General features: G+C 40.2%; 1 protein-coding gene across 1 annotated transcript in view; it reads left to right on the top strand.

The window, feature by feature from the left end:
* The window catches only part of NPAS3 (neuronal PAS domain protein 3), an 840,213-nt gene that overhangs the window by 394,789 nt on the left and 417,786 nt on the right, over window positions 1-27,638 (top strand). Inside the window, exon 3 of the mRNA XM_044231862.1 lies at window positions 15,062-15,138. Within this exon, the coding sequence (XP_044087797.1) occupies window positions 15,062-15,138 (77 nt within the window). The remainder of the gene's footprint in view (window positions 1-15,061; window positions 15,139-27,638) is intronic.

Here is a 27,638-nt window from a genome sequence, read left to right as displayed (position 1 = left end):
ATAGGTTCATCTCTCTGGTAACTGTTTTTCTCTGAGATTTTACTGACTGGCTCTAGGTCACACACACACCCTAGGAGATAACAGATAAGTTCTATTTATAGGTTGTCCCCTTAGTGACTCTCTGTAATCTTCCTCATCAACAGCACTTTACCAGCACCCGTTTCTATTTTGCCACAGAGAGCTTTTTAGAAACCCAGATTGCATTAAAATGTATTTATTCCTTACTCTTTGCTAGGTCGATGCTAGAAAACTGTCACAAATATTGAGATTTAGCCCTTGCCACAACTCTTTGGGCAAAGAATGATTATGTCACTGTATAGATGGGGACATCAAGGCCTGCATGTCAGGTGTCTTACCCTCGTTCACCGGCTGGTAAATGGAAGAGCTGAGACTAGAAATGGGGGTTTCTGTCCCTCAGAATTGTGTTCTAATAAACTACAACTGTCTTCCCGTTTTTTAAGTACTCCTCCATATTCAGATGAATAAAAATGTGACAACCCTTTGACGAGTATGACAGAGGACAGAGCTAGACCCAGGCTGACATGCTAACTGTGTAAGAAGTTCCTTCTAAAAAAGTCATGTGAGAAGATGAGGCAAATACACTTCTGAGGGCAATACAAGAAGGAAGAGTGCTTCCTCTTCTTCTTGACTGGGGGTTATATTATGAGGAAAAGAGACAGAGGTGGCTGGCAGCGATGTCACAAGTAAAAGTGAACTTGACCCAAGATCATCAGTGACCATGACATAGTCCTTCTCAGATTCTGAAAGCCCCAAAGTGAACTGTCTTCAAAGGGAGGAAGAGAAAAAACCTAGTGAGTTGAAAGAACAAGATGAGCACTGAGTATTTCTGTCTGAGCGCTGAGGAGGCTTGTTTCAACAACATTTTGGAAATTCCAGGAGACCTTGTCTTTCTTCCTTCCCACCTAGAACATGGAACCTCACTGAAGGTGAGGCAATGGTTTTCTGTAAGACATAGTTCTTGGGAAACAGGCTTCTTCTCTCCTACACATAGCGTTCTTGGTTTCTTTCTTCTCTGGCTTAATAAAAATTCACTAAACAAATGCAGGGGGGATAGGAGGTCCTTCTTTGCCTTCTTAATTGCTTCTCCAACACATAAAAGAAACTTTTGTATTCTCTGATTCCTTAATATGGTTTTAGTTCACTTCTGGGTATATTAATAATCTGTTGCAATACTAGTCTATGGGGATTTGACGGATCTTGGCTGCAAAGTGAAATTATTGACTGCTTTTGGGATCCAAGAGTTAGAGGGACTCCAAAAGTGATTCCAGGTAACTCCTCTGTTTATAACATTTTAAAAGCTTTTGCCATCACAAGAGATACAAGGAAGGAGAGACTGGAGACCAAGTGGGCCCAGAAAGAGTATCCTTTTCAATGAGTGATGTGAAGGACACTATTGGTAGTGTGAGGTGAGGTAGAAGCCTTAAAATTACCCTTTCCATAGCATGTGGCCATCTTTGCATACAAAGAGAGTTTCGCATTTTCATGAAATTGGAAGGAAAGTCACTGTAGTGGTAGAGCCCTGGATCTTAGGGAAGTATGCTTGTTTTCTGTATTTACATAGTGAAGAAAAACAAGGGAGAGGGAGATCAGTCTGAAATGATGAGCCTGTGGGAGCAGTGGTATGGAGACTCCTAGCAGGAGAGGAAAAAGGGTGGTTTCCAGAGGACAATGAGAGCTTGATTTTGATGTATTTTCCTATAGAAATATACTTAGGAGTGTGAATCATAGGTGATTATGTTGTCTGACCATCATCTAGAAGAACTTGTTCTTAAGTTGGGATCCTTCGGGCTGGATGAGGGACCTCACCAGGAAGCATCACTTTTGTAGACTCAGGGGATAGTAAAATATTGACTTTTTAAAAAGTGATATATTCCCCATCTCTCAGCCTACCTTGAACTCTGGACAGTTTTGTAGCTTCCTCCAGGGTTGTCCATCTTCTATATCGTGTGACTGTTGCTTGCTGCTTCTAAGGGTATAAACATTCTCAAGTCACTTAAAAAAATCCTGGGTATTCTCCTACCTCTCTTCCTTGCCCATCCTTTATCCCTTGTTCTCCTTCCTTTCACTTACAAAGTCCTAAAAAAAGGAATTTAAGGTGTGGAATTGGTGGTTGTCGCCTCTCATTTATTCCTCAGTGGATGGCAATGCCCCCATCCAAGGTCTTCAGGGCTCTCCTGTAGCATTTGACATAGTTGAAGAGTCACTTCTTCAAATGTTCTGCTTTCTTCTTTGTAAGTAGGATACCATCACCTCTTTATCTACCTCTTACCCTCTGATGGTTCATTCTCAGGCTCCCTGCTGATTCTCTTCCCTCTCTATAAATGCAGATGTTCCTCCCGCTGGTCCCTAACCCTCTCTCATTCTGCCCTTCTGTGGCTTCTCCACCTACTGTATGCTAATGACTCACAGTGTAGTCCTCCCCTCAGTCATACCTCTACTCTGAAGCCTCAGGTCTACCAGACATTTCCTCTCCACGGGCCTGTCCTAAGGACCCCTCCAGTTCCACGTCCTAGCTTCTTAGCACCTTCTCTTCTAAATGTCCTGTTGTAGGGAATGATTGAAACTTCTCTTCCGGTTGCCACCCACACACCTGGACTTCCCCTGTGTTCTTCCTCTTCTGTTAATAGTCAATTTATAAATTCTCCCATTCTTACCTTCTAAATTCCTTTAGAACCAAACTCATCTCTACAGTCTTTCTGACTTATGTCCCAGGATTAACCCATCATCATTTCCTGCCTAGACTATGCAATAGCCATAATTTCATCTTCCCTGCAAACACAAAGCTATTCTGTGCATTGCTACCCTTTTGATAGAACACATACGTGTGCTTATGTTCCTTTTCTACTCAAATGCTTAGAATGGATTCCAATCACTGTGTGTAAATTATGAACTCCTTGGCAGTGTTTGTAAGGCCTTTTGTGACTTAGCCGACAGATGTCTCGCGACATTTCTTTCCCTACAGGGGAAATGTATGTTTTGCTGAATTTACGTATGTTTTATTGAATTGGTACCACTGTGTAGACTCTTCCCTCTACCTCAACCACACATTTTACCACCATTTTGCCTGGAAAATTTCTCTTCTTTCTAATCCAAGTATCTTCCTCTCTTTTAAATCTTTGAATTTCACTGAAGTTAAATATTCCCTTTCCTGAGAGCCTCCAAAGAAACCGTTACTGTATTACAGTTTATATTTCTGTCTCCCCGGTCTCTAGATTCCTTGAGTACTGACTCCTGCCATTTCTCGAACTAGGTTAAGTGTCTCCCAGCTCAGGGCCTTGATTCTTGGTTTTCCTTCAGCTGGATGTCATGCCACTCCTTCACTTGATCCTTTTCTCTGCTCAGATAGAGTGTCTTTCCTGATTTTGTTTTTATATTATACAGAAATTCCTACCACCTTTCTCCCTTCTTCCCTTTATTTTTTTCATGCTACTTACATAATGAAGTATGTGTGTATTGTTGTTTTTGTTGTCTGACCCCCTCCCCCCTCCCCACCATGTCAGCTCCATACGGGCATGTTTGTCTGCTTTGCTCATTCCTTTGGCTTATCACTAGAGGGCCTGGCACTTAGTAGGCCCTCAATTAATACTTAGGTGAGTGTTTGAATTCTGTCCTTTGCAACCAATGTAATACTTGGCACAGAGGAGACACACAGTAAAGTTTTATTTAAAAAAAAATAAACGTGTTGTATGCATTTGACCGTGCTTAAATAAATTGCCATGTCTGAACCCACTAAACTGAAGAGACCAGTAGCTTCCTGGAAAAAAAGAATCAAGACAGCTGGAAGACAAATAAAAATGACTGGCTAGTGGCAAAGTCCATTCTCATCAGAATGCTGGTTCAGTTATTCAGTTCAGATTTTTGGCAAGTGATGCAGATTCTTTTTCAGAAAATGTTGATTGATTGCACAGTTGTACCCACTTCATTTGCAAACCTTCATTATCTCTTTTTCCTTTCCTCCCTCCGTCTGCATTTAGAAGGGGAGGAGCTGTGTATAATTCGACAAAGCAATTTTTGTGAATAAACCAACTTACTGGCTGTTGCTTTCAGTCTCGTGGTTCCACACCGAATGCAAGTGTCTGCTTTAGTCCTGGGTTCTCCCTTGCCTGGGTCTATTGCTTTCCTTCCTTTGCCTATTCATTTGATTCCTCATCCATTCAAGGAATCATTTATTCAGTCCCCTTTAGTGCCCCACCTGGTACAGGACACATGTGGACACTTGGCTGTGGTCTAAAGCCGCAGTTCTTGACCCGAGGTCAGTGGATGGGTTGCAGAAGCTCTCTGGGATTTTTGTAATTGTGTACACCAAGTTTTTTGTTTGCATATTGCTTCAGGAAGAGCGTATACTTAAACAGCTGTTATTCAAAGCGAGCAATAGGTTAAGAACCTCTAATGGAGAGAGAGGCTCAGGCTGAACCCTGACTCTAAATAATAGGTCTTCAAATGAGGGTTTTTCTCCTTGTTATGTGTCATGGTGGTGGTAAGTAGGAAAGAGTATGCTTGTGTGTGTCCTCCAGTGTGGATCTGACAGTCTGGGCAGACTGTTTACTATCTCTATGGCCCAAATAGTGTCCCTGTGTCTTAGCTTCTAACTCTGCCCAAGTCAGAGACTCTGTAGGTTCCCAAGAGGCAGATGGCAATGATGATGCAGACCTTGATCTGCTAACATAAGCAAGACCTACCGCCTACTCACTTACCATTGATAATTGTGTGGACTTTTGTTGATATGAAATCAGAAGGAAGATGGTGGGGTTTTAAGAGCTGATTTTGGTTTCCAGTGGCAGTGGCTGTGTACATTTACCTAATCAAGTTATGTCTGAGGCATTCAGCATCTTAAAATGAATGCCAATTACTGCTGGAATAGGCCGTGAGTGAATCCTTCAAAAGAAAATTCAGTGGGCAGTTGCTGACACTCCGTGAATTGCTGGCGCTTTGCCCAAGTATGTGTGAAATGTTTGCACTGGTTTGAGGCCCTGATTGCAGTTGGCTCACAGGGTTTGTGGTGACACTGTAGATCTGATATCATGCCACAGGAAAGGCAGAACTGCGGGACAACATACAGAGAAACAAAATTTTCCCAATATTAAAAAATTAATTCGAAATATTTCTAATATTTAGGAAAAATGCAGTGCCAATATTTCTGTTAAAATTGGGATTAAGATCGTGATTTAGAAAAGTCATCTTTGGCCTACGAGCTGACATGTGCTGAATGCCTCCCTTGGGCTCAGCACGGGGCTCTAGAATGCTCATTTATTCACAAATATTTATTGTGCACCTTCTGTGTTCTGGGCCCTTTTCTGTCAGGGTTTCAGAAGTGCACAGAATGATTTCCCCAGCTTATGAAGGTAAAAGACTAGCAGAGGAGAGAGATGATATGCGAATAAGTTCTAGAAGGGAAATTAAAGGAGGCCTGCGGTTGTCACAGGTCTCACGACAGCCCTATGAAACATTAACCCTTCTGACAGAATGGGAAGTTGAGATCCACAGAACGTACCTTGTTCAAGCCAACCAATTGAGATCCACAGAACCTACCTTGTTCAAGACTACTCAAGCTAATTAGAGACAAATGGAAGATTGAAAACTTGGTCAGCCTGACTCCAGAACCCAAACTCTTTCCTCTGCTCCTAATTGTCCCCCATTGAACTCCTCCTGCAAGCAGAGGGCGGGAAGCATTTTAGGGAAGGAACTGGATGTCCAACAATGAGGACCTGAATCATGGCAGTCCCCTTCAGAACACCCAAGGGGATGTGACAGTCCATTGGTGACTGAGTTATCTTGCACGGTGCGAAGCTGTCTGCTGTGATGTAGGCATGAAGGGACCCCACTGTTAGCTGTGGTGTTTAAGCATTGCGGGGGTTGTGGAAGTTCAGGGTCCTCACACCAAGCACAGTGGACCTTGGTCTTTCTTGGTATAGTCACATGACTATAAACCTATGGTATTGAGCCTCAGGAAGGTGCTGTGGTAGTGGGGGGACTCAGCCTCTCCAGCAATTGTAGGAATGTGACATTCCAGTGGTGTTGCTGCTTAAGGAAAAGCAAGTTGGAGTGTGCAAGATCATGAGCCCGAAACCTTGCTGTGTGTCACTATGTCAGTGTGCATTTGTCCTTGCCTTCATAGCTGACTAGTGGATCTCAGGGCCTGTGTGTGTGCACACGTGCTGCTGAAGTGAGCACTCAGGGTCTTAACTGTTGTATTTCGCTGTCCTTGAAAGATCATCTTCCATACCCCAGTTCTACCATACCCCTGCTCTAAGGCTTTTCCTGCCCCACTCTCCCTGTCCTAGTCAGAGGTGAGAGTTGGTAATTGCACATTTATCACATTTTATTCATTTGCTTATGTATCAGTCTCCCCACTAGAGTCTGATCCCCCGGAAAGTCAGGGTCCTTTTCATTAGAATATTCTCTGAGCCTCAACACATGTTTTACGTGGATGCCTTTAGCTTTCTTCTGCTGAGGTAAAAAGAAAGCATGTAGAAATGAAAATAGGAACCTGGCTTATATCTCTAGCACCTAGGTCAGTGAGGTTAATATCTTTCATACTGCTATGTATTTACTAAATTTTGGATGAACACATGTGATACCATAGCTTGAGATGGTTAAGCTTTGGAAATTGATCAGAATAACTTTCAAGCAGGTGCTGTTATAAGCAGAGCATTGTGTCCTTTGAGCCAACACCCCAGTGCTTCTTGGAACTATTTATGTTGACTCTACTTTTGGCAGAAAGAAAGTCACTAAATACACTGCCAAGCATTGACGTGGCACAAGGGGGTGGGGGAGGGGCGCTGTCCATGAGAAAATGCGAATATGACTGAATATATGAATGGATGAACAGGAGAGAGAAGAGGAAGAGACGTTGCCTTCTTCCTCCCACAGAAGCACAAGCTGCTTCCAGCACACCCGGTGTTTCTTAGCTCCCTGTTGTATCAGTGGCTTAGGTGAGCCTGAATGAGGAATGGAGCATTAGACTGGAAGTAATAAGGTTGTGCTTGACTTAGCTCCAAATTTGTAGCAGATGTCACAGATGTCATAACATGAGATTTGGGGATCAGACTTGGAAAACAAAATCAAAGTCACAGATGTGTACCTCTTCCTTTTACCATCGAGTACTGACCTACATCATACTGATTCACTGATAATCTTGACACCCGGCTGTTGGGTAGAATCATACCACTAACCACTGTGAGCTGCTGAGGTCAGAAGCGGGGACAATGGTATGGTTGTCCTCAACAGGATTTTAAGATAGTTTGAAAATGAAAGTGTAAACCTTTTTTTTTTTCCCCAGATGCTACTGAGTGAGCAAACCAAGTATAATGCCCAAGAAAAATGCAAAATTCTCAAAATCTGTTCAGCTGATTAGTGAGGGAGGTTAGTGAGGGAGGTTATTTCTATCAGTTAAAAAACAAATTTTAAATCTGGCAGAGTTAGTGTGACATTGAAATGTCAAATCTGATGTGATCTCTTTTTCCGGTTCAGAGTTGTGATCAGAGAGTACTTTGTGTCTTTTTATCAACTCTGCACTTAATTCATGAGAACACACAGTGTTTCTTCCTGACATAGAGCAGGTGATGTGTAGAGGAAAGTTGTCATTGGAAGAAAAAGAATTTACGTAAGAACAAAGACAATGACAGCGACAAAAGATCCTCAGAACAATAGCCTGTGGATTGCACTCAGAAAACAGAAAGCAGAGCACCTTCATACATCAGGTCCACGTTCAGGCTCCAAGCCTAGGCCAAGGTCTAGGTCGCCCACTCTCTGTGGCTCACTTGACTTTCTGTCCTACAGGACTGCCCCACGCAGTGGTTTGCATCTTAGTCTTTTGTCTTTGTGTATGGAGTACCTAGTAGAGCACCTGCCACATGGGAAGCGTCAGTACATGTTTGTTGCTGTAGTTCTGAAGCCAGAAATAGCTTCTATCTTCTCTCTGAGCTCAAATTAAGACTCCCTACCACTCAAAGATTCTACATTCTTCATTCTTTTTTTTTTTTTTTTGGTAATATTTTATTTATTTATTTGAGAGAGAGAGCATAAGCAGGGGGGAGGGGCAGAGGACGAGGAAGAAACAGATGTCCAGCAGATAAGGAAGCCCAACGTGGGGCTCAATTTCAGGACCCTGGGATCATGACCTCAGCCAAAAGGCAGATGCTTAACCCACTGAGCCATCGAAATGGGCTCAATCCCAGGACCCTGGGATCATGACCTGAGCTAAAGGCAGATGCTTAACCCACTGAGCCACACAAGTGCCCCTACATTCTTCATTCTGAAGTCACTTGATAACTGCCACACTCTTAAAACTTAAATTGAGAAGGGGTGAAATCCACCCTATTCCACATCTTTGCTGGAAATTCAAAGGTGGGAATTAGTCATGATCAATAACCTTATTTTGTAAGGAAAAGAGGACATTCTCCTACCTTCGTTGTATAAAGGCGATTAAATAGTTACCTTTAAGCTTTGCCATTCAAAGCTACCCCTGTAGCAAGTTGTTAAAGCCTAGAAACATATTCAGCAAAGACTCAGATGTCTTTTAAGTTATTACTGGACTTTGGTCCTTCAAAATTGCCCTCTTTTTATATACATTGCTATTTTGGCATGATTAAGAAAGTGAAATTGGAATAATCCAGTAATCCCTTCCCTTTGTAGAAAGTCCTGCTAGGAATTATAACAAACATCCTCATCCATTGTCCAGTCTGAAGCGATGCTCTTCTCCGTCTCCGCTGATGCCTTCTGGAATCTCTTAAGATTCCCCCTCATGTACCTCACCCAGACCATGGATCATGCCTGCATCTTCCTGAGGTTTCTGTCCAAGAGATGTTGGCTGTCACAGCTCCATCATTCCCTCAGGTGCTGTCACTCCAAGCAGCAGTGTCACCCAGAGCCTGAAGAATGTCATTGTCAAGCGGAAGTTTGGGTCCTCTCCTGGAGAATGTTTTTGCCCTTTATCGTAGCCCATCTAAGGGACATATATAATTGTTCCTATAGTAACTACCAGATTGTCAGAGAAAAGCTATTATTCATTTTCCCCAGTTACAAATGGAGAAATCCCTGCTTTGGTAGCTAGACACTCCCATTTCCTTCAAGGAAGAGGAAGGCATGGTGGGCAGCATGAGTCTTTCAAAGAAATGGTGGAATGAAAGAAGTCCCTGTAATTTGTTGCTGGCCAAATACACAGAAGCGTTTTCTGTACTTACTATGGTAATGCTTTGGAGCTATTTCCCTTTTAGATGACTTTGCCTTTTGGATGTAGAAAATCATTAATGATTTCAGAATCATAGGGCCAGTGTTTAGTTCTTCAGACAATAAGAAGTGCATGATACACAAAACCCAGACTAAACAAATTTATTGAATGTTGTATGTTTTCCCCTTAGTTCTTTCTAGTTGAAGCCATATATGTAGGCTTTTTTGGCAGGGGGACGTGAGGAGAAAAGCAGACATGGTTTCTTTTTCCCAAATTAAGTAATTCATTTGTACATATTAATACTTTCACAGTCATATCATCTCTAATGCTTTTGGCTAATGCATTCAATCCATACTTAAATTGTAGGAGAAATTTAAATATGTGTTGCATCAAAGAATTTTTAAATCAGCATACAGCTTCTTAGAGTTTCAATTATTTTACTGGATTAAATACCTCTTTTTTGGTCTAAATTGGTAATATAATGTGTTCGTAGGTTCTGGGATATGAATTATACAGATATATTTTGTGATGTTTCAAAATGACTAAATAAGAATTGAGAAATAAAGCCAAAGTGCACCATTCCTGAAGAGAAGAGGTTTTGTTCCTTATATTTATCATTAATCATTCACATGCCCCACAAACATTGCTTGTCCCCATTTCTCCTCTCTGGTCATCTGTATTTCAAATAGCAAAAACACTAATATTGGTGCAAGTACATCGAAAAGCATTGCTATCATTTGCTTGCAGATGTTTGCATGATGCATTGTCTGGAAACTCCACACGTCATGGCAGGGGCAGCAGGGTTTCAGTGATGGGGCTGCTGTATTGGTTCAGTTGGTACCGGGCTCGACTTCTTCCAGTCTCTCCTCTTCCTCCCAATCTGAAACTACCCCCCCCGCCCCCGCCCTGTGTCTATGCCTTGCACAACCAGTGAGGGGCTTACAGTGGAAAGGATGCAAGTTGTGAATACGGGTGGTAGGCAGAGCTGTGTGTGGCAGTTTCAGAATGAAGATCTGGTCCCATATTAAGTGAAAACATAGCCATTTTTATTTTGATAGAGAAACACAAAACGCACACACTCTCCTTATAAACTTCCGAGGCTCCTTCCTGGGAAAACCCTTCCTTGGCTCCCCTTGCCCTACAGTGAGGAAGGCTAATTGAGATTCTTGAAGGCAAATCCCTTTTCTTTCCTTCCGTAGCCATGGAAAGACTCATTAAGCATTCTCTACTCCATTCTTTCCCAGACCCTGACTTTGCTTGCCCCAAGTGTTAACGCCCAGGGAGCAATGTCCGGTATTCCATTAAGCATGCCCTCTCCTCCTTCCTACCCCCCAAGCTCAGTGTGGGAACAGAGCCTTGTGCCTTGAAGGATGAGTTCAGGGGGCAGCCATGAAGCTTCCCTTTTCACTAAGTGGATGATTCCATCCCTGAAATACTAACCCCAGAACTTTCAGGCTACGTTTAGCCATTCTGCCTTACTGCTCCCCATGGAGAGGGGTCCCGTGAGAAAATGTCTCTAAAATGGCCTTCCCTACTTGCCAATGACGACTCTTCCCTAATGAAACAATCCTTTGGAAACCCTGCCTCACAATATCCTACTCCTCTTGGCTTCTATTATCTCTTTCAAATGCTCTCTTAAATAACAAGCCCCTTACTCTCCCCTGCCTGTCCTTTACCTTCCCGTGGCGAACTGTGCTGGTGAGGAGCCGGGGCGCTCCACCTTCTCTGGAAATGGGGGTGGGGAAAGTTAGGAAGGAAAAGGGCAATGTGGGACACAAGGCAAGTAGGGCCGTGACTTTTCCCCCTTTCATTATGTGTGTCCACTGAGCTGTCCTGTTTCTGTTTTGTAATGGGTTCTTCTGTGGCAAGCTGACCTTTTGGCTGAATAGGTCAAACTCCCACTGAGTGCTAATCCTCAGCCTTCCTGGCGATTGTGTATCCCCGAAGGTGACAAGCACTGGTTAGGAATATGACTGGGGTTGTGTGTGGTGTATTTCCCAAAAGAGGGATTGTCTTTTGCTGCACTGAATTAATTCTCAAAGAGCACCCCACAAGCTATGCGAGTCAATACTGGAATATTTTTGCCGTTGTTGTTGAGGGACAAGACTAATTGTTCAGATAACATGTTTCAGATTGTGGTTTCCTTCTGTGTCTTCCATTTTTTTAATGAGGGAAAAGTCAAACTCACCATTCTAATGATTCATCCCATCTTTCTAGATTTCTGAAACAATCAGGATTTCTTGGGTTGGTTTTTTAAAAAATCCTTTACCCTGTATATTGCTTCCATTTAAAGTCTCTTCAGATTCTAGGTGTTTTATTTTTAACCCTGGCAAAACAGGAGAGCCGCAGTGTTTGGTTCCTAATTATGTGATAGGCCTCGGTTTGTTTTGAATTGCTTAATTTTTTTTTTTTTTCGGACTGCTTATTAGGTCTTATTGCACCAGTTACCTACAGTAATTGTAGGAAACGCTTAGTAACAACATATAATAATCAGCAATTTTCAATTTCAAGTTGGTTCTCAGTCAATGTTGAATCACATTTGAAGTTGAATTATTGTATATTTTTTTTCCTTTTAACCGTTTGTATAAGCTGTTCACCTTCCCCAGTTCTCACACCTCACTGTCACTGAGTTAGGGACATACTCCTCACAGATAAAAGATTATATATTCCATTATTTAGCAACATGTAGCTTTGGGTTTTGTCTGGTCGACTTTAATTTATTTGTTATAATAATTATAATGTCCTTTAAATTTCAAAAGGTAGTGTCTTTTAACCAAACAAACCAACACGTGAAACGATGTCAGTAGCTGAGATGAAATCACGACCCCTTCATCAGTAAATGTGCACTTGTCTGGACTATGAATCGCTCTAGAAACGGCTGACGCCCAAAACACAAAAAATAGAGAATACCTCATAAGCAGTCTATTCTTTCTCTGAAAATGATGGACCTCTTTGGGTCTTCTTAGGCATTAATGCTATTCCATTAGCAACATGACATTGACATAAGGCAACAAGATAACTGTACTTGCATCCTTCCTGAATAACTGGATGATTGTCTCAGGTCCCCAAATGCGATAGGATGAAAAGTACAAAACAAGAAGTGCATATTTAACATCACTTCGTTACCAGTAATGCCGGAGTCAGAGGAGGGCTTCTACCACGGGCATAATGGGCTCCTGTTTAACATATTTATGTTGGCTGTAAAATTAGGAACTGTCATTACAGCCCCACATCACCTGCATAAGTGCAAAACATATAAATCAAGAGAAGTTCCAGTGCCATAAAAATGCCATCGAATAGAATAGCATGAAACCACTTACAAGACACTTATGTCTGATGCTAGCATGTACGGGGAGGCACACCTCGGGTTCTGGAGGACCTGAGGAACAAAGAAGGGTAACTAGACAGGTAGGGCTCGTGGATGTAACACTGGTGAAGATGTGTGGGATCCCCAGGCTGATGAATAAGTTTTTTTGAAAAAATAAAATTCCTAATTATTTATGCATTTGCAGCATTTACTTAAAGAATAGCCTGAGCCCTAAGTGAAGAAAAGGAAGGAAAAGAAAGGCCATCATCAGGGGCCAGACTTGAATAACCCCTGTAAGCACCCCACTGAAGTCAATGTTCTGTGCTTCCAGAAGGCAGTTGGGCTGCCATCTGTTGTTACTGGAGCATGCCTCTTGGGCCTCCTAGTAAATAAAACCCTCCTTATACTAGCTGTGATGTTTTAAGGTCCTCTCTAGGTTGATGGCTGTTGTTCTCCTGGCCTCTTCTTCATCCAGCTTTTTGTAGAATGGTCTATGTCCTCCAAAACCAGGACCTTTTCTCTGTGAAGTGCAATGATTTATTTTGAACTTCAAAACTGAAAGTCCTGAAATGCCCACAAATGATGAATTATTATTAATAAGGAGCTTTCTGGATCCTAATTATTGCCTCAAAAAGAGACTGGACACTTTTGAAGTTTTTCAACTGCCTCCCCTCCCTCCCAGAAGCTCCCTACAACAATCTTAAAAAAAAAAAAAAAAAAAAAAAAGACTGCAGATTTTATTCATGTGGGATCATTCACACCAAGCTACCATAATGTGCAATTAACACTCTAGAAACTGAAAACAGTATTCAGCAAGACAGCTGCATTATCAAAAATGCCAAAGGAGTTTTGAAGGGAGTAATGTGCATGTTAGAATAGGAAATTAATCAGAAATGTGCACATACACACACAGCAGTAGTGTCTTAAATATATCTGAATATTAAATTTTTAAAAATCTCAAGTCTATACTTATAGCAAAGATTAATGTTAGGATAGAAAACTGATTTTTCTATTTTAAAATTATTGTGTGTTTTGCTTCTGAAGCAAATGAGGAAGTTAGAATAGAGGTTTCTAAGATCCCTTCCAGCTGGAATATTCTTTGATAATAATCACTCTTCAATTATATTTTATAAATTTTCCCATTGAAAAAAAATGCCCCTTTTATTTCCTCTTGCCAGTCATAATGATACTTAACACTCATGCTATTTTCAAAGTGCCTTTCAGACATTACAGACACTAACTCACAATGGCAGGGGTAAACTGCCTGCTTCTGCACAGCACAATAATCATAAGTACATTTATATTATAATCCCTACTAAGCTATGGATCCAACCGACTGAGTAACTGAAATGAAGCAGAATTACCCCAGCAGCATTTTGCCGGAATTTTCTTGTCAACTAGCTGAAAGTGTCTTTTAGAAATAAGGAAGTGGGGTTTTGGTCTTATTTCAATTCAGAGTGTGTAGGTTTGAGGAAGGTCGAGATTCATAATAAAATTTGCAAGAAAAACAGGACAACTTGAGAAATTTATTTATTGGAAATAAGGAAAAGATCTAAATATTTCCTTCCAGAAGTTACCATGAAGCAGATTTTTATGTGTGAGAACTTTAAAAAAATAAATAAATAAAAAGGAAGAATAACCCAGAACAGAGTTGAAGGCACAAGGTGACCTCATGCAAAAGAAAATTAGTAAAGGAAAGACCCTCGATCCTGGATCCCACAAATACCCGGCCTTAGGCTCACCTTTGTTAAGGATAGTAGAGGCTTCTCGAGTGAGGGGCTGGCAGACAGCACATGTAGGGTCTGCCAGGAAGGGACTGGCAGACTGTAAGTCAGCAGGACACCCCAAGGTTTGGGATAAGAAAACAGTCCCTTCCCTGGTGAGGCACGTGCTAGGCGGGAGTCTACCTGGGCTTCTTGTAGGTCCTGTAGGAATAGTTACACATGAGTGTTCAGTAAATATGAAATCCAGCCATCCTGAGACACTTAACACTAGTGCAAACAGTCATTAATGAGAATCTCTTATCCGACATGTTGTGCTTATTAGATTGTGATAAAGTTATTGCATTAGAACATAAAAAAATTATCCTGTTTGCTTTTTCCTAGCCTAGAAGGTATGAAAAGTTTAGGTCCTGGGGGGTTTGGGTCGGGACAGAGGGCAGTACATGGGCAGGCAGTGTATGTATGCTTAAAAATAACAATTCTTACATTTTAAGAAGAACAGTTTGCTAATTTATTTTAAAGGAATATAAACATTCGTGGTTTTGCTCCAGTGTAGGAAACGCAGTCCAAAAGGCACATGGAAAAGGGAAAAAGTCTAAATGTTGTTTTTCATGTTTGCAGAAATTAATATTCTGAGTTGAAAATTTGCTCAGACAACTCAGAATCAAAATGAACCCTGTACTGTGTTTCTTTCAGAGCTCTTTGGTGTAGTAAACCACCTAGTGATATGTAGTCAGCGGGAAAATGGTCTAAAGGTGTGAATCAGAGCTCCAACTTAATTTGTTTTCTTCTTTCTTTTCTTTTCTCTCTTTTTCTTCTTCTTTGTTTTTTAATAAGTTATAGGTGCACAACGAAGGAGAAGCCCCAGTGCACTGGCCATTGAAGTATTTGAAGCACATTTGGGAAGTCACATTTTGCAGGTAATTAAAAGAGAAAGAAACTTACTTGTGTTTTACGAAGCAAAATGCACGTGTTTAGTCTTTAATTAAAAAATATTTTTAGATATTGGCTATGTGGATGACCGTTGTTGATTCTTAGAATTATGAAATTCTTACAAATTTATTTTTTTTCTTTTTAGAAAGCCATCCCTTGAGAGAATATTAATGAGAAAGGGAGGGCAAGTATTATTTGTGCTGTAATAATTGAGATAAATTGCACTATTCAGTTGATGCAAAATGTATAGTAGCTGGCTGTTCCCAGAATGACTGTGTGTGTGCTGCATTTCTAAGTGGATATATGTGTGTGTCTTTGGAGCTATATATTGTTTTTGGAAGAGCAAAATTTTGTTGTGACAGTAATGTGACATTTTTATGTGCTGCCAAATTTCAGTTGTTCTTTGCTTGAGTTTGTATTCATAAGCGCTTTCAATCTTAACGTTTGCCTCCCCAAATTACAAGCTTTCTCAGAATGAAATTTTAAAGTATATTTTAAGTAAAAGTAGACGAATAATCATAATTGATTTTTGCCAATGAATTCCATGACAAGTCAGTGTGAGGGTTACTAGGATGGAACTGCAGTCATTTAGTCTGAGATAAGATTCATCCCAAACCCCGCCTTTCGCTTACTCAAAAAACATTTTTTTCTTTAAGACTTCGCGGTGACTTGGACATATCCAGGGATAATTGTCCTACATTGTTTCTGCTTCCAGGACAAATGTGTTGACATGGCCAGAGCTTGCTTTTTCTTTTCTTTTTTTGAAACTATGTGAGATACATTTTTGATACGGAATTAGAGAAACAGATAGGTTTGGGATAGTTCGGCAGATTATTTGGAAAACTTGGCTATGCTTTTCATTGGACCTAGCTTATTATTTCTGAAGATATGTGTCCAGAAAAACTGTTAACATCAGATCCCCCGTGTTCAAACCCCAGGGATTCTCTGAGCTGGTTCATGGGTTGGCAACTTTAAAAATCCTCTGAGACCCCTGTGTGAAGGACACATTCTTACTAAATCAGAATCTTCAGTGTGAGGTCCAGAAATTGATGATTTTTAACAGTCTTTGGAGACAATTCTGATAATTCATTAGTTCTGAGATGTCACAGTTATTACTTGCAAATTTAAGGCCCTGGACAACCTTACTTGGTTCATTTTTGTTTATTCTGATGTTTGCCGTTTTCCATTAATATCCGTTAAGTTGCTATATAACTGATGTTTGTTGAAGTACACCTTGGGGTTTGCTATTCTATTGTGCACGCAACATTTTGAGTTACCTTGGCAGTAGATTAGTTTCAGGGAAACAGAAAGGATATTTCTCCCCAGATCTTCAAATTTTTATTTCATCTTTTCCTATACATGCTTTGTTCAGAATCTCCTTTATAAGTTTTGTATGAGCAGTGCTGTATATATAAATATATATAAATAATAAATATAAATATAATAATGCAAATATACATCTATTTTTATGTATAGTGAAATTCTGATGTGATTCGGGATGACTCCTGTTCATAGTCTGAAGCAGTCAGTGCAGAAGACTTAGCCTGTGAAAGAAATGGTCCAAACAGTAGCCTCCGATTATTATCCTCTCAATTCACTCTGAAATTTGTGTCCAGAGTCCTCAAGGAAGGGTGACTTAGGAGCTTCAAGAATTTAAAACTGCTTTATTATTTTTTTAAAGATTTTATTTATTTATTTGACAGACAGAAATCACAAGTAAGCAGAGAGAGAGGGGGATGCAGGCTCCCTGCTGAGCAGAGAGCCTGATGTGGGGCTTGATCCAAGACCCTGAGATCATGACCTGAGCCACAGGCAGAGGCTTAACCTACTGAGCCACCCAGGCGCCCCTTAAAACTACTTTAAAACACAAGACTTAGGAGTTTGAATTGAACGGAAGCTTAATGTAAATAGAGTAAGTATATAATGGTTGTTCCAAACTTCAGTTCAACTGTTGGCATCATTGAGAGAGTGGGGAATCTAGAATGAGGCTGCTGCTCTTCTGTTCTTGGGATTGGTCTCACTCAACTTAGCATACTTTAAGAGAAACATGGACAACTAGATATCATTTAGAATACAATAACCATACTGGTGTGGGAACTAGAAATCATATCACATGAGGAGTGGATGAAGGGTTTGGTGACGTTTAGTTTGGAAAACCCGGAATTTAGAAAGAACGTTAATGTCCTTTCTCTGTATTTGAAGACCTCATGTGAGAAAAGGATTAGATACATTCTGTGTGGATTCAGAGTGCAGGAGAGAGAAAGGGGGGAAAAATCACCTTCACTGAAGAAAACTAAATAGGGCTGTTCACATTTGGAATTTGGAGTATGTTCAAAGTCTTTGTCTCTAGGGGGAAGTATAGGTGCCTTGGTAGGGATGCTTTCAAGAAAGTCAGGTCTCCAAGGACAATTGTACTAGATAATCTTGAAATTGTTGAAATTAGAATTTTTTTATCATTTGATTTTATTTACCAGTAGTTACGGAGGTGTATATACTCCTCTAAATGAAATATTAGAATTGTGGGTAGTAAGGTGTTAGGAAACGGTAGTAACAAGCTTACCTTCTTAGAGAAGAGCCTTCTCTAAGCTTAGTTTTCTTCCCTCCTTGCAGGGGCCTCTTGAGCCCACAGACCCTTATCTGTATCACATTCTGCAATACCTCAGTGGTCTGCAAGCATAAGATGGTTTCCATATTTTCCTTCAAGTGGATTCATGGTGGAATCTGGTGGATTCTTGAGGACAGGGATGAATTCTTTCTTCCCTCTTTCCTTCTCTTCTTTCACTTGCAAATACCTGATAAAAACCTGTGTAGTCAACAAGGAATGGGAAATGCGGAACTTGGAAGATAAGGTAGAAGTCAGTTCTGAATACTGGGGTGGGATTCAGAAAATGCCTGTGATTTCTCTGCACCAAGTGCCATGCTTCCCTGCCTGTGTCCCCAGTGATGTTTCATGGGACAGTCATCTAAGGACCCATTGGTATAAAGAGTTCAGGATGAGGGATGAAGGTAGACTCCTTAATTTTTGCTTCACCCATGTTGTTTACTGCAATACATGTTTTTGCTATGTATATCTTATTAGCTGTATATTGGAGTATCCTTTAAAATTTGACTTCTTTTCTCCTGAGATGGAGAACATTTAACTTAATGGTGATTCTACCAACATAAGATCAACTGTTGCAAAGTCATTTTCCAGTTTAATGGCCTAATATCGGTGTATGTAGGCACGGTCATTGGCCGGGCTGTGCCCTGGGCAGCTCTGAGGCTACTGGTCTCATCATTCACATGGAAGCTTCTGGAATGACTGTGAGCTATACTGTAGGCCCAGTAAACCTGCAGCTGTTTCAGGCATGAATGTCAAGATGGAGGTATCTTCTGCAGGAGAGTCGAGGGTTCAAATGATCCCAGCCTTGCAACAGCTAGACTGTGAAGTGTACACATTGGGACTGAGTCAAGGCAATTTAGTTCACTTTATCCTTTTTTGACTTTTATTAATCAGATGAGGAGCAGAAAGGCAAAGGTTCAAGTTTAGAAATTGTGCTTTTTGCAACCCCCTAAGAAAAAAATCCAAGAACTTTAGGTCATTATGTGGGGTCTTTCCTGAATGTAGTATATGCGACTCAGCACTAATTTGGTTCCTGCTTTGGAAGCTCTCTTAGGGCATTGCTGTTCCCACTTCATGACTTCCTTAATACCAAAAAAGATGAGTGTTATTTACTTTTACTTTCCCAACTTAGAGACCAGAAAGAATATTCATATTTTACTTATCAAAGTTAATGAGACACAAAATATTAACAAATATCATCTTGGTAACTCATGAAATTAACTAGTGGAATGACTTTCCCTTAGGTGTAGATTTATAAATGCAGTGCTTTAATTATTTGCATGCCCTTAGCAGAAGGTTTTACATTTTTTTTTTCTTTCTGTAAATAATGCTTACATAATTGTTATATAAAATTGCAGTTTTGTTTTTGCATATTCTATAGCAATCCTGTTGTATTCACCTCACAGGTGTTAAAACAAAACAATCAGCTCAGACCTGGTATATGGAAGATTTTTAAGGTCTGTGTTTGTATTCATTGTGAACCCAATATGATGAGCTACCTATATGTATACATTATATTACTGATGTTGTGTGATACGAATCAGTGCTCAGAACTACTACATAGTTAGAAAGTGATTGGAGAATGGTCTTTATCCATAACTAGTTGCAGATATTAAAATAAATGACATTTTGTGAGCTAGATGAATGTAATCATAGTAAGTACCTCCATGATTTTTTATTTAGCCTGTCTTGGGAGAATAAAAAGAATATTCTTTAAGAAACACCCTAATGGGGGATAAAGGTGGAAACATGGTATCCACATGTCATTTTGCACTTGGCTATATTGCATGAACCCTTCTATATCTGGGTCATTCCCCCTGCGTTACTTCTGGACATTAAGACACTTTGCATTGCTCTTAGAACATTTAAGCCCCAAACTTCAGGAGAATCCTGTGGGCAGACCAAGGGAGAACCATCAAAAACACTGTAGGATTATAACACTTGAGTCAAACTTTGAGTTGATTAGAGAAGGCTGGGCACAGTGGTTACATGGCTATCTTCCCCAGCAAAACTAGGGAGATATTTTTGCAAGGCTCGTCTATTGGTAGAACAACCCTCTTAGAGAAGATGTAGATATGGCCATTGCCTTAGCAGAACAGTTTAATTAGGTGTGTATTTACCTAAAGTGGTGGGGAGGAAGGGAACTCAAATGTAGCGGTTTTTCTATTGGATAGGCAAAGGAGTCAGAGATTTGTGTGGGTGAGATGGCCACACCACTTCTCAAGGAAGTGTCAGATTTTCATCACGAGGCTTTTCTTTCTTCCCTCAACACCCAGCCATAGAATACAGAGTAGAATCCTATCTCAAGGGAAAGAAGGACCTAGGTTTTAAAAGCAAGCTGTTTGGGATCAGATTTGGGGAAAAAAATCAGATCAAGGTTTACCTTGCAATTTCTGATTCCATTACTAATGACATTTTGAAGATTGGTGAAGGACATGTCTTGGAATCACGACTGATTTGTCTGCATACTACTTTGGTCCTGCAGAGTTATTGTCAGAGAAACATACAGGTTCCCTACCCGAAATATTTAAAAATGTGTCGTTGATATAATAAGGAAAACAAGAGTATGTTGTGACATTTTATATCTTTGTTATTGTTCAAGGATTTGTAGTTACCATCCTGCTCCAGTCTCTGAGACCAATTCAATTGTAGAAGACTAAGAAAAAGATTCTTCAGAGAAAATACATGAGCTCTACGGGCAGAGGAAGCTACTTATGATAATGTTGAGGTTGGGGGTAGAGAATGCCAAATGTATTGTTTTCAGCATCTCCTTGAATTGGCAAGAGAAAAATAAAAGGTTGACAAGTACAATTCAAACATCTGGACAAAGCAAAGTGAATGATACCTAAAACAGCCCCAAAACTGACTAGTACAAGATCCAAATTATTTTATTTATAATGCTTGCCTAGCCAAGCCAGTACTCATTTTACATTTGATGCCGGTGTTTTTAAAAGACTTCTCTGAAAGAGAGTGACAACATTGAAGTCTGTTGTTCATTTTATTGATGAATTGGAATTTCACCCTTATTTATTATTTTATTGGAACTTATAAAAGAAATGATTATCTCTAGGAAGTTACATATTCTTACTCCCGATAGCCCTTGTTGGCAAAGTGGCATCCTGCTGGATATCAGTGCTAAAATAAAACACAATAACTTCAAATAATAGAGGTGTTCTTTAGCTGTGATAGAGGAAGGAGAGGAAGGTGAGCGACCCTATAGTCTCCCTGTGATCCAGAATGGTAAGAAAATGTAAAACTAAATATAGAAAAAGAGAAAGTTAGTGAATATATTTGCATATGCAAATTAGCTTAATTGATACTGCTTGCCTCTACAGGGATTTTTCATTACAAACTGGAGTGCTACATTGTTCAGCTCATATTGAGTAATTTAGTAACTAATGAGACCAGTTTGCACTAATTTGCATATGATAAATGAGCTTAATTGCAGTAAATAACTTGGAGGCATAATTACTTAATTTTCCTGTGTTGCACGGCTTTTAAGTTCACTTGTATGAACAACTCAAGATAATTTTGCATATTTAAATTAGTTGCTTTTAAATTTTCTTGAACAAAAAAAAAAAAAGGAACACACCTTATCAATTGAGCTGTAAAACAATTGGAAGTAAGGTTTACAGTGTTTTTATTTAAAAAGTAAAGAAAGAGCAGTAGAAATTTCTTCAGTCTATTGTTCACCTGTCTCACTTCCTTACCTCAAATAGGATACCGGCATTGATAGGAAAACGTTTTTAATGTTGGAAGTTAATCCACAACTTCTGTTAGAAACTGACCTGAGTTTAAACTGAAATACATTTATGAATGAATCATAACTTTGGAACTAGGGTTTATGACAGAGATGTGTCTGTCCTTTATCTAGTTTGGCAACTGAATATTAGAGGAGTCAGCTGGGTCTCCTGCCTGCAGGATACGTGTCATGGAAGTTGCTGGGCTGCTATGAAGCCGGGGTTGCTCTGACCCGTGTGTGTATTTTCTATCTAGATTAATGTTTTATCCTTAGGAAATTGATTTCATTGGAGAATCTCAATGTGGTTTGCCAAGGATTAGCTCACTGGTCTTCCCGTTAACCAAAGACTGTGTGTTTTATCAAGATCTCCATCCTCAAAAGTTGAAAAACTAAAGCACACAGAGATTGATGGCCGAGCTATTAGTTCATAATACTGTATGGCCTGCTTTAGCATTGCATTTTAAGGGAAAAAGCAGTTTATTATTCAAAATTAACAAGTCATATCATCTCATATTCATGATTGAGTATAAGAAAAATATTTTATGGTTGTGAAAGTTTAAAACCTGTCCTTTAAAAAATCATTGCTGCTTTACCTCATTGTTTATAAAAAAAAAACGTCAGAGACGTTAGGGCTATTGATTTGCCACACTTTGGAAAAATAACTCATGAAACTTTTCTCTGAAAAGGTCAAATCCCATTAACTCCAGTATAAGCTTCCTATATCCTTCAGAGGTGGCCAGAATGAGTGCTAATACTAGAATATTCCAAGTGTAAAATTTCAGCCCTTCATATAATAGATGGTCAAGAAATATCCAGTGAATAAATGCATGAGCAAAAAAACCAAAAAGTTCTTAGCAAAGCCACAGTTAACCCCAGAGCCCCAGAGCTAGGGCTTCACCTCACCTCTGTGTTCCCAGGTCAGTTTATAGCCACATCTTCTAGAGGCAGGGCAGAATATGGGAGATTCTTCTGTTGCATGGATTTGGGCATCCAGCTAACCTGAGTTCACATCCCAATTTGTGTACTTAGTAACTGTGTAGGCCTAGAACAGTCTCTCACCCTAAGCTTCCATTTCCTCTTCTCTAAAATGGAGAAAACAGTAGTAAAAATTTTCCTGACAGGCATGTTGTGAGGACTGAATGAGATATTATAGTTAAAAGTGCTTCATCAGGAACCTGATATATAGAATGTGTTTAAGTGTCTGCTAGTATTTTTCTATATGTTGGGTAGTCCAGAATAATGCCCAAGGTTCTGAGGAAAATGGTTAATGCTTCCTAGTATCATTACCAATATCAGAATACAGGAACTTTCCCAATCTTCTCAGGTTAAAAAGAAGATAAATATTTTCATTGAACTCAACATCAGTTATCTGTTTACATAAATGATACTTATATTTGGTGGTATATACTAGCTGGCTCACAACAAAAATTTTAAATTTGGTGGCAAGAATAGATTACCACCTTGAGAATGAAAATCATCCTCAGAACAACCAAAGGAGTTGTTAGAACAATCTCATTAGCAACCTAGAAACGACTAGAAAAAATAGAGTTTATAAGGGGACTCCAGAATCAACATTTCCTTTGGACCCAAATGGGATAGGCCATTTTCATCATACTGTATAGTCTCCTCAATTTGCTTAGAAAAGTGGGAATGAACATCTAGCCAGAAGTCCAGAAGAACTAGAAGGTTAAGATTGGTCATCATCCATTGCTACAAATTATGTGAAGGAAATACTAAAGTGCATGTAGGATTCTTCTCATGCATGCTGCCCAAAATCTATCATCTGTAATACCAGAGAGGACTCTCTTCCACATCGACAGCAGAAACAAGAACTTCCTGGAAGGATTTTCATGATGGTATGTGTCTCTGTGTGGCAGGTACATACAATACCCTTTGGGTTTTCACATACCTTACCAACTTTGATTTGCAGAATAGACATATGGCATCCTTCACTGACAGTGTGAGAAGTATGGGGAGGTGTAGGGGAGGGGTTTGAGGTAGCTGCTCCTCTGGAGGAAAGCTAGGGGTTTGGGCCGTGCATGAGTAGAACTAAAGCTAATAGTAAGTGAGGGCTTTCTAGTCACAAAATTATCTGAGATAGGCCAGGATCTAGGAAAATGAGACAATAAATCTAAAAATACTAGGCTTTTATTCAGTAACTATTTACCGAGTGCCTTATTTGCATCAGAGAGTGGAGAAGAAAAGACTGAGATACAAAGGTGAGTCATGGTTTTGTCTCTCAACACTCCCAGTAAGACTTGAGAAGACTGATAACAAAAGAGACCACCACAGTTCAATGTAACTTAGATGAGAGCCTCTTGAATCAGTCATATCTGGGTTTGAACTCCCAGTCTTAATTACATACATTTGGGTAATATATTTATACTTTTGGAGCCTCTGTTTCCTCAATCCTGAGTCGAGATGGTAGTGATGTTCACCTCCTATATGGGGCTACACCCTGAAGTAACAGGTGGGAATGTGACTCCCCAGCTTGGGGCTGGTCCACGAGCACTTCCTGGGGCTACAAACTTACAGTCACATATTCCGCCCCCTTTGCCCAACCACACATACTCTTTCAAGTCTGGTGTTCATGTCTGTGGGAGTGTTTGAGGGTCCTGGCCTCCCTAGGACATAGGTGTTCTGAAGCACGGTCCCGTACAGTAGAGGTCGGGAAGGAAGAATGACTGCAGTATTGTAGCTGGGCAGATCTTGTTTGGAGCCTGCTGTTAGGAAGATTGCTTCCAAGGTATGGAAAGTCATCTTTAATTCTTTCACAGGCGCGAAGGGTTGCTGCATTATTTGTAGATTAAACTGGAACAGAAGGATAATTATTCTTTCAATTTTCAAAGTGGACAGAGGTCTTAGCAAATCTTAGGGTTATGTGTCAAATACGAATATGAATAATTTCCTGATGCCTGTAGGTAACTGCAAATTTGTGCCATATTACAGTGTTCTTTCAGGCTCTAGAATAGTCCTTGGTGGTAGTAAACGTTAGATTCTTGTTACCGTCCTCAGCTACGAATAACGGAATAGACCAGCACCAGCTCATTATCGTTTACCGGGGAACCAAACCATGGTCAGTATGGGCAGGGTTGCTTTCTCGTCTGAGTTTCCAGAATCTCACAAGCCTTTTGGATAATGTGAGCTTTTGGGGTTGAGGAAGGATTTGCAGGGGTAGGGTGGCGTGGTGGTGATGATGTGCTTTGTTTCCCAAACTGGGTGATTCCAGTCACTTGTGAGCCTCCCGGAACACTAGGATTCTGCAAAAACCCTTGGGGAAAGTCTGGCACAGAAGAATTGAATCGAAATTAGTTTACAATATTAAAAAAAAAAAACTCTAAATACAATAAGAACTTCATTGAACAATTATACAGTAATGTCACATCTGTAGGCTACTTCACTGGCTTTTTGAAGACAGGAAGATTATTACCGAAGACTCTTCCATGAGTAGTTGTCCCGCTTTATGCGTGGATGTGTGTACATGTGTGTGTACCTGTATTGAAGATTTTTTTTTTTAATGCAGCCACAAAAGACAAAATAAATTAAAAAAAAATATTTCTCACTCTCAGACATCTATTTCCCTTGGTACATTCAACTTTCTGTAAATCAGCCGAGATGAAATTGTGATCCTTGTCTTTTGAAAACAGTTGTGGAAGGAACAGCTGATTTCAAGAGGGAAATTACACAGCACATTGTGGCTGATACATTTTGGCAAGTGGTTTTCTTCTGACCCGGACTTGGGTAATACCATGTCTATTACAAGACTGCAGTAAGCAGTATCTGTAGGCACGAGTAATAAGAAGGCACTATAGGGGAGCTGCAGGAGGGGGCAGGGATTATTACTGGGCTCCATTGTCTCTCTCCTGCAGGTGGGCACACACCTGTGGGCCAGCCCAGGAGCTGGGTCAGACACTCCAGGTCACCAAGACTCCTGCTGTTTTTATTAGGTCTCCTAGTGTCTTGTGAATATTAATTCCCAGACCCTTGCCAGTTCAGGATCTGATGATTTAGGATCACAAGGTAAGGAATCTGTGAAACTGTGTTATTTGATGACAGCAGAATAGAACCCTGGCTAAGAGAAGAAAAAGCCATACGATGTTATTTTGCCTCTGTAGGGGGGAAAAAAAGCATTTGAGTGAATTAGAGAAATTATTATAAATATTTATTACCCCTGGATGAATACAAAGTGTAGGGGTGGATTACCCGCACGCAAGAGCCTTGTCAAATTCCTATGAGGCCAGGTGACCGCTGCAGGAACTGTCAGGTCAGAGCAGCTGTTCCCCGTATTTCTAAAGATTTTAAAAATGCAGGTGACCCGTTAGGCAACTAGAAAAATGCCCTCTGCAATAATCCACTCTCATCCTTCATTTTAGAGTGATACAATGTTTTAGGAAATTTAGTCTGGTGGGAAGATTAGACCGAGGGTAGAATTGACCTAAAGAAACAGAAATTTCTTTCTTTTCTAAGTGGGAAGGCTGCGAGTTCTACATAAATACAAAGGCAAATGATAATATCAATGACTATTTTAATTGCATCTTTAATCCATAAGGATAGTTCAATGACATTTTAAATTATACTTTTAGAATTGTAGTCACATAGGAGATAAAACTCAGTAACTATTTAATAATGCATAGTAAGATCAACTGTATCCTCTCTTGAGATCACATTTAGGTGGACTGAATGTAAAAACCCAATCCGGAATTTAGACAGCATTTAATCTTCTGGAAGACATTGTTGGGTCTTTCTAAATATAAAGTACCCAAGCCGGGACCTTCGAGTGGGGACCAGTTATCTTGGCTGAATGATGACTTTCACTGGATTCACAGCTAAGCTGTATTATTACTATTTTTTCTAGAAGGAATTGGATTGTTAACAGATCAAATGATTCACAGTACTGGAAGGTTACTAAACAGCATGTGACGGACTGGTAACTGATAATCATTTAACCTGGCTTTACTTGAAGATGACGATATAGTGAAGGCGTTTATGTCGGGGAAACATTGCGGGCTGGAAAAACAACAATCCCTCCTCAGGATGTGTCCCACACGGAAACTGGTGGGCTGCCTCTGTGGCTGCTGCTTACCTGGTCTTCATGGTAGAGTATCTGAAGGATTTCATTTAAGTTAGGGCGGGAGCTTTGTATGGAAAAGACTCATCCTACTAACATTGGAACGCAGAGTAACTTGCGGATTCTCCAAAACTGAATGGTTGAAATTGGATCCAAGCACAAAATAATTGGTATGGATGTAGATTTTTCCTTTTTTTTAAGATTTTATTTATTTATTTGACAGAGATCACAAGTAAGCAGAGAGGCAGGCAGAGAGAGAGGAAGGGAAGCAGTTTCCCTGCTGAGGAGAGAGCCTGATGTGGGTTCGATCCTAGGACCCTGAGATCATGACCTGAGCCAAAGGCAGCGGCTTTAACCCACTGAGCCACCCAGGTGCCCTGGATGTAGATTTTCAATACAGAGTTATGCAAAGCTTGCGGGTGTAATATTTATTAATACACATTTCTTGAGACTTACTGTATGACAGACATTCACTGAGCCAGTTACTTACCTGCATTCCCCCGGTGGGTGGCCTGGCCCATCTTTTGAATTAGGTGCTGTTATCTTCCCTTGTAAGGGTGAAGAAACCAAAGTTCAGAGTGGTGAAGTGACTTGCTAAGGACCCAGAGCTTTTTGTGATGGGCACAGCTGCTATTGGAACGCAGAAGTGGACATGAGAGAGAGAGAGAGAGAGAGGAATTATAAAGGAAATATTAGGTACTAAATCATTGTACTGTTGAAGTTTTTCAAGTGACATACTTTAAGCTCTGGTTTGAATGGAAACTAGAGGACATGTACTTTTGTTTAATAAAGAAATATTTGCCCTGAGCAGAAGACAACATTTTAAAGCTTGTCATTTCATTTCTGGGAAAGTATTTGAGGAAAATGACATGGCTCAGCCCTGTTTGCTGACCATTTTGTTGTCTCCTGCTGAGACTTGCCATTTCCATAGCCAGTGGGCTGTATTGAATCAGACAGAAGCAATAGGTCATTAACAGAAATGGAGACTTGGGACAGCCTGCAGAGGCTGAAAGACAAGCAGAATCATTTCGGGCCACATCAACAAAGCTCTGTCTAATAGAATCTCATGCAACTA

This window comes from Neovison vison, chromosome 13, assembly GCF_020171115.1.
Source record: "Neovison vison isolate M4711 chromosome 13, ASM_NN_V1, whole genome shotgun sequence".
Lineage (NCBI taxonomy): Eukaryota > Metazoa > Chordata > Mammalia > Carnivora > Mustelidae > Neogale > Neogale vison.
The sequence above is the reverse complement of the archived record's forward strand: the minus strand, read 5'-3'. Positions and strand labels throughout refer to the sequence as shown.